The sequence below is a fragment of the Mesitornis unicolor genome, unplaced genomic scaffold (genome assembly GCF_000695765.1).
Source record: "Mesitornis unicolor isolate BGI_N332 unplaced genomic scaffold, ASM69576v1 scaffold8550, whole genome shotgun sequence".
NCBI lineage: Eukaryota > Metazoa > Chordata > Aves > Mesitornithiformes > Mesitornithidae > Mesitornis > Mesitornis unicolor.
In genome coordinates this window covers 44,348-52,446 of record NW_010157542.1, presented here as the reverse complement: position 1 = coordinate 52,446, position 8,099 = coordinate 44,348, and the positions used below count along the sequence as shown (strand labels likewise).

At 43.6% G+C, this 8,099-nt stretch overlaps 1 protein-coding gene across 1 annotated transcript in view; it reads right to left on the bottom strand.

Annotated features, from left to right (window-relative positions):
• Window positions 1-8,099, bottom strand: part of VEPH1 (ventricular zone expressed PH domain-containing 1) — a gene marked incomplete at its 5' end in the record, with an annotated part of 54,275 nt that overhangs the window by 2,534 nt on the left and 43,642 nt on the right. Inside the window, one exon of the mRNA XM_010180420.1 lies at window positions 41-177. Within this exon, the coding sequence (XP_010178722.1) occupies window positions 41-177 (137 nt within the window). The remainder of the gene's footprint in view (window positions 1-40; window positions 178-8,099) is intronic.

Here is an 8,099-nt window from a genome sequence, read left to right as displayed (position 1 = left end):
AGGTAAAGAGTGAAATCAAATTGAGTTTTTTCTGACTTACAGATTTTCCTTTCCGGAACAGCAGCTGGTTGCCAGCCAGGGTGAAGTAGCGAGTTTTCCACCTTTTGATGAACTTCCACCGGACTTGCTTCTCCTTCAGCTTGCCTTCAATCAGAGGTTGGCCATCCTGGTTTACACCTGGGGAGGTGAACACACAACGAGGGGGTTATTCTTGTCCTCCCCGGCCAAAAGCCAGGTTTTTTCCACAGTGCAAAGAGGTTTTCTGTGGTTTGGCTGTGTCAGCTCCAGGACCACATTCCTCCCGACCTCAGGCATTCGGCTGTCACTTCAGAGACACATTTCAGCCCTTGGTCATGTCTTGGGAGATGGCTCTATCCTAGCAGATGGGGCCAACAGCTCTGGCTCCCACAGAATCACAGAATGTTAGGAGTTGGAAGGGACCTCGAAAGCTCATCCAGTCCAACCCCTGCCAGAGCAGGATCACCAGAGCAGTCACACAGGAACACGGCCAGGGCTTTGGGTGTCTCCAGACAAGGAGACTCCACAACCTCTCTGGGCAGCCTGGGCCATGCTCTGCCACCCTCACCCTGACAAAGTTTGGCCTCATCTTCAGCTTGAACCTCCTGTGCTCCAGCTTGGTCCCCTGACCGTCACTTTTTCTATTCCTTTAGCCATCATGGACTTCTCCCCACCATTACACCTCCCAGTTGTTCCTCAGCCCTGCAATAATTTATAATTTCATGCAGTTGAAAGTAGGTATTTATGTGGTTTCTGAGGCTTTAATCCACACTACAGAGTTCAGTAGTGAGCGATGGTGAGTCCAAGGGCTTTGTCCCCCAGGGATGACCCTTCCCTTCCTCACCACCCTGTGCCACAGCTCCTTCTTCCCTTGGGAATGGGACACATTTATTATCAGCCCTCCCTTATCCAAGGAATAACCTAGCCCTGCATTTTGTATGGGTCCCTGTTACATCTCTATAATGTTTTCTAGTTTGTTTTTCAGGAATACTTCAAGTCATGTAACACGAGCAATCCAAATTATAAAAAACAATCCAGACAACAAACCTGGAGTAACTTACATCCTGTAAACCCCACAGCACTGACCAGTTGGGAATGTGACGTTTTCTATCACTTCTGCATTTCTAAAATAACACAATTTCTTTTGGCATCTGGACTGCCAAAGGCCAGAGCAACTCAGAGCTCAGCCCCTGGGACCTGTGGTCTGTCCTGCTCCCTCAGAACAGGCAAGGTCTTTCCATCACATTTCCCATTGAGGACATCGATGTTTTCACCATCTTGTGGCAAAATTTACTTACAAATATTAACACGTCATTGGCCCATAACACCCAAGAGCCAGTAAGAGCTGAAACAGCATTACTGCCACACGTGCACATAAATACCATCCTTACAGAGCCTACTTTAAATACAAAATGGGTAACTCTGCTGAAGCCAAAGATGAGGAAGGAGGAGAGACACAAAAGCTTCTGTCCTCAACCCATGACCTGTGCTACAGTGTGTTGGCCAAAAAGAATCTAAAAAGTGCTTAAAAATACGTAGTGCAGAGTTCAGCAACTGTAATGACTGTCACTGGCATGGAAGCACACACCTTCAGCTCAGCCACTTTCCAGTTCAGTGCTCTGAAAAGTGGCTTCAATTTGCCTTAGAAAAATAACTTCTGTTCATCACTGTAGATGTTCCTTCAATCAGTTCCATTAAAAATAAAACCCAAATAAAGCCTCGAGGAAAGGAAACCGTTTTTTTCCCTTATTGCAATATTATCACGAGATTTACCACATGTTTCTAAGGTTGCAGCCACCTCAAGAACCAGCACTGATCGTGATCAATATTTGCTGGTACAGCTGGAAGCAGGGGAGTTCTCAGGAGCTGGAGGAGCATTCCCAAACCACACATGCAAAAAAAAGAAGTTTCCAGCCCCAGAAGAGCCCAGCAACCAAAAGCTTTAGACCACAACCACAGAGCAACCTTGAGCCGCCGCTCTTCACATCTGGAGCAAACCATCTAAAAACTCCCCGATACCACAGCTGGGTTTCTTTTTCCTTTCTCTTCTATTTTTACCCCAATAGACGGGAGATGATGGAGCAGATAGACTGAAGAGTGGTCCAAGGCATAAGCAGCCTGAGAGTGGATGTTTTTGGATGCGATGTTTGACTTGGAGCCCTTCCCAGCGTCTGTCAGATGCTTGGTTATCCTCTGGCTGGCCGTGCTTGCATACCTTCATTTGGAAGTTTATCAAATAAAGCTTTTCCTTAAAAATATTTGCTATTGTCAGTGCACGATCATTTCAGAGCCCCAAACGCAGTCAGTTGGGGCGATGCTGAGGATGCAAGGGGAATGGGGCGGCCAAGCGCAGCCAACAGGAGGTTTTGAAGGAGTGTGAGCTTTCTGGGCACGTACCTCTCTTCACTACCTCCTGTCTGGTGCAGGCAAACCGAATGACGCACATACAATGCATTGGATTTAGATAAAGAATGCATTTTTTTCCCTGACGCTGTTTATACTGGCAGAGAGGCCAGCTTTGGGGGTCTTCAGCGCGTACTACTCCAATTTCCTCCTGAAAGACTGTAAATATTTCTGTCGCTGCAGACAGGGAGTTTCGGGGAGGAGACGGGCTGAATGGAAAGAGGGGTGGCCAAGTTTCTGTTTCAATGGGGGAAGTCACCGCAGCTGCGATTTCCATGATAAAACCAGGTCATGCTCTGCTCCTCTCAGCCCCCTGCATCCCGACCTCTACACAGCGGCTTCTTTTGCTATATATTTACCACCCAGCCCAACACAGGACAAAGTAAAACAGCAGCTTGCTTTCTCCCCGAGGGATTTTTGTCACTGCAAAATGGCACCAATTTACAGGGAAGCTGTTTCGGGGCTGCATCCGTTTCATCACGCACTCTTTAGTGGGATGGAGCCACATTTTACAATGTACCCTTTAATAAAATCTTTGCAATTGTGTTAAATATCGCTTTCAGAACTACTACAGATACACATTTTCACTTGTTTTAGAGGTTCCCTCAACTGGCAATCTTTTCTCGCAGCCTTTCAGAGGAGCATAGCTGGGGCTGCTTTCCAATAAATAGTTTCACAGTTTATGTGAAAATCTTGGAAATGGGACCAAGAAAATGCAAAGCTGAGGGCATTTAAAGTCTTCGTTGGCCTTTATGAAAGAGTTTTATGAAAGGCATCTTTGTGAAAGAGCTTCATGCCATACAGTCTGTGCTGAATTTTTACTCGTCTAAAACAGGTAGAATTAACTGCTGGTGAAACGACAGCAAAATAATCCCATGTAAGCACACTCCTCCTTTTCCGGGCAAGAGAAACAATATCCTGTGGCCAAGCTCCCCAGTAACCACTGACCTGGGTCAGAGCAGAAATAGCAGCTGAAATCCAGCTCACACGGGTAACAAGATGCACACGAGATATCATTAAATGTCACTGAACAAAACAGTACCGGAGAAAATAATTATCCATCCAAACTAAGAGGGTGTAAAGCACAGAAAGTTTGAGGACCAGAAGATACTGAGATAGTTGATGTTTAGGAATGTGACATGAGAAAGGAAGTGAATGTGCAATTTTGGCCTAAAGTGGATTTTTATGGCCAAAATCTTTCAAAAACCGGGATTTACTGAAGCAATGCTGATCTCTGAGCAGCCGGTGGCTGAAGTGAAGCTAACAGAGCTTTTCTCACGTACATCCACAAAGAAACCCGTGGGGATTTCTGACAGCAGCTCCCAAAGTCATCGTAATGAATCTGATGCCAGTATGTCTGCGGGTCTGATTAGAAGAAAAAGATTCACGAAAGATAAGAACAAGGCTCTTTTCCAATATTTTCCCAAGTCCTTTTGCTTATTTTCATTGCGGTTAACTTCACAGAATCACGGAATAAATCAGCTGGAAGAGAGCTGAAGGGGTCTCCAGCTCAAAGCAAGGTCTCCTATGGGGTCAGACTGGGTTGCTGATTAATTTATCCACCCAGGACTTGAAAATCTCAGCAACATCTCTAGGAAAGCTGTTCCAGTGCTTGATCCTCCTCATGGTGGGAAAGCTTTCCTTCCCAGCCACTCTGAACCTCTCCTGTCCCCATTTATGGGGACTCCTGCCCATGCACCACTAAAGGGGCTGGCTCTATCTTCTTGGGGACCTCCTTGTAGGTATGGGCAGACCGCTATGAAGTCCCCTTCAGCTCTCCCTTCACCAGCCCTTGTCCCTCACCCCCTCCTTAATTCGGCCCCGAACATCTCCTTGGAGCCTGTCCTGGTCCTTACTTGGATGGTACTGGGTCACCACTGCAGGTGTTCAGTGCTTGCTGTGTGCAGTAAGTGCATGGAGCTCTCTTAGCAAGGGGCATCATGAGAAGTTAGTTATTGGAAAACTATGTCTAGTTTTGATTTATTCACCTCACATGAATAAGGACAAATTGAAAGACTTCAGAAAAACGATACAAGGATATTTAAGATGGATCTTTGACAGGATTATTCATGTCACGGGAAACTGTTGAAATGTAATTGGTCCAGGCAAAGATCAAGATGTGGTGTAATAAAGGCTACAAATACAGATTTTCTGCTTAGCAGGGAAGGGCAAAATATGATGCAGTGTTTAGGGACAGACCAGAAATAAACCCACATTTTAATAGTGTGGTGCGATTACCAGAGCACAACTTGCGCATGTCATGGGTGCGTCTTCATTTGACTTTAAAAAATTAGGTTCAGACATCTTCAGAAAAATATGCAAATGTAATACAGATCAAAGAGAAGACATTTTGTTGCTATAAGCATGATTGGACTAGATTCTTTGGCTGTCGTTTTAGAGAAGGTCAAACTAGGTGATCACATAATGTCTGGGTTTGAAATCACTGTGTGGTGCTGTGTGATGAGATGTTCAGCTTGAAAAAAGGAGTTAAAGGATTCAAAAGGTTATATTTATTATCTATTTCTCATTATTTTTTTCCTGCAGAGCACACAATAAAGCTAAAAATATTACCCAAACTCAAAATGAAAAATTACTTACTGTAATATTGATTGCTTCTTAAACTACCTCAATACAGAGACTCTAACTCCAAAATCAATTTAACCCTGAATAGCACCCGTTGATATAAGTGTCCGCTGGAATTATTTTCTATTAATTCTATCGTGCTTTTTTTGCAGAACTGCAATGCATCAAAAGCTTTAAGTAGTTTGGGTACTGAATAAAAAGTAAAAACAAACCAACCCAAGAAAACCCAAACCAAAACAAAAAGCAACCCTCCAAACTCTTCCAAGATGAACTCAATACAGATAAAACCCAAAGCATTAAATCTTGCCTTTCCTGAAACATAAACTTATCCACAAAAATTCAGCTGGATCATGAGTGATCTCAGTGATAATAAACTCCCCTTAACTTGAAAGAAAGGAATGTGTGGGTGGCAGGCGGGCAAAGATAAATGCAATCAACCTGAGGGAATGGGGATTCACTCTCTCCCATTAATCACCACATTTGGTTTTGTTGAAAACCTGGAAAGAACACATTACTGAATGCCACTTTTTATAATTTTCAAGCGAGCATTATAGCTGGGATATTTCAGTTCCCTGGATAATCACCACTGCTAGCAAAAGATAAATGTATTCAGAAGTTAATATGGTGTAGGCTATTCTGAGTGAATTGCTTTTTTAAAGAGGAATTCATAAAAAAACCTCTCAGTTTTACCCGAATTATTGCCCATGGGCACAATGTCTCTTCTGCAGCCCACAGGGATTACTGCAATTTCTTTGTCAGCTTCCAGAGCAGGGAATATGCTGCAATTCCTTCTCCAGCTATTGAGTGGTTTTACTGAATTATTTTGTGTGCAAGAGATTGCGAAGGCAACTGCCAATACAGGAGGTTATGTTGAAATGGGGCTCTTAGGGCCTGACAAGAGCCACAACGCTGCATTTTCCAAAATTTCAAATGCCTTGTATCTGTGCTTGAATGGTCATCATTTTAAAAAGTTATGATATATGATATGATATGATATGATATGATATATCATATTATAGATCATATATCATACACCATATCATATATTTATTTTTTATATATAAACCTGGTTTTCCCAGCTCTGAAAGCAGCTGCAGAGTCAGGACACATATACATATTGCGTAGGATTTGTGGGAACGCTCTTTCCCCTTGGCTCAGGAAAAAGAAACCCAACAAAACACAATTCGGGATGATTTAACAGCAATTTTGGTAACGTGTGGTTGTATAAGAAACACTTTGCAATCAAAAGAATGCATGAGAAAGATTCCAACTTTCTCTGGGTTAATTTAATTGCCACTTTGGGTAGATCCACCACATTGCTTAAGCATAGCTGCCTCTTTCCTCACAAACTGCCTCTGGCTCCAAAAATCCTCCCAGCTACATCCCAAAAAAACCCCCAAACCATCATTGATCTGGCATCCTAAGGCGAAATCAAGGCTTTAAGGGATAAGGCTTTTTCCTAGGTCTGGAGGATAAATGGCATCTTGCAACATGGCATCCAAAAAATGCAACAAAACCCCACATTAACAAAAAACAAAAGGCAAGAACAGAAGAAGAATTTGCCTTTGAATTCCTTCTTTACGAAGAATTTGGTTGCTACACAGCATTGCTGAGGGGGAGAAATTACTTTCTTGTCTTTCAAAAGTCTTTGAGATTTCAAAGGGTCTGTCCCACTGTGGAATGGAAATAAAACATGATCTGCAGCCTTTACATTTCTTACCGATTCAAGGAGACCTCTGAATCCTCTTGCTTGTGTCAGATCTTATAAACCCAAAAAGACCCCGGAGGGTGTCCTGCTTTGGTACAGCTTTTCCCAGCTCTCCATCACCAATACCCAGGTGAATTTGTCATTCACCTGCAAATTTTAATTCCTTTGAGCACCATCTTCCACATTCCCTTCCTACACCTGAGCTTTTGTGTGACCCACTCACTATTTTAATTTCTTGGTCTTCTAAAGGTTCTCAGAGCTGAGACTCAAATCACAATACTCACAATGGGCCTTTCTTACGAAATTCTTTTTCAATTGAGGCAAAGCGGGTGATTACTCATAAAAAGCACGGTTACAGCCAAAAAACGTTCTGTGCCCAGTTCCTCCTGTTCCTGACCGTTCTCAAAAGCATCCCTGAACTTCAGTCCTGGCTCAAAATCAAAGGGAAATGGGGATTTTGTAGATGCTGACATTTCTGAAGGTCTCGGTGGCTGGGCAGGAGGAGGACAGCTTGGAAACATGAGAGGTGGACCTGTGGGCAGCCATAACCTTTGGGGCCTTCAGAGGAGGTAAAACCTTCTCCCAGATGTCCAAGCACCCTTGTGGTACTCAAGAAAAAGAAAGCAAAGTCTCGAGTCATTGCATCTGCTAAGAAGACAACATTTCACTTACACCTCAGTGCTGTTTTTGCCGTTTTCTTCCACTGGGTTTCAGTTTACATCTTACAGATACAAGCTAGATAAAAAGTAAATAAAAAAAAAGAATGTGTTTTTCCACTCCTAGAAGAGGCAGTTTAAATTACAACAGCATGTATAAGTACCGGCGTAGGGGAATTAATATCTAATTAATATCTAATTTGTACCTGGGCCTGCTGGATGGGCTCAACAACGGCAGCCCCATGGACATGGGATCAGCACACCCATTTGACTGCAGCCTTTTCAGGGTCCACTGAATAAACAGCGGACCCGTCAAAGACATGCAACCTTCTCCCTCATCTCTGTGGGACATTGCGAGACCGAATCTACAACCTACAACGCTGCAATGTCATTTTTCACTGGCCTGAAACGACGATGAGTAAGCAAGAGGCGATGTGCCAACCCCCCACTGCAGGCACTCCACGTTGTGCTCCCTATTCCCAAGGATCATTGGTGTCAGGCCAACACAAATATATATATATACACACATACACACACACACACACACACACATATATATATGTATACAGTTTACCCTACTCAAGATGTCAGTTCAGGTGCTCTGCACACAGACTCAAGAGCCTCTCATCAATTGCAGACGGTCCCCACTTTTCTAAGATCTTGTTGTATTAACCCAGGAGTGCTGAGGAGCTCCCTGGGGATCGCTGGCTGCTGTCATAGCCATTTATTGC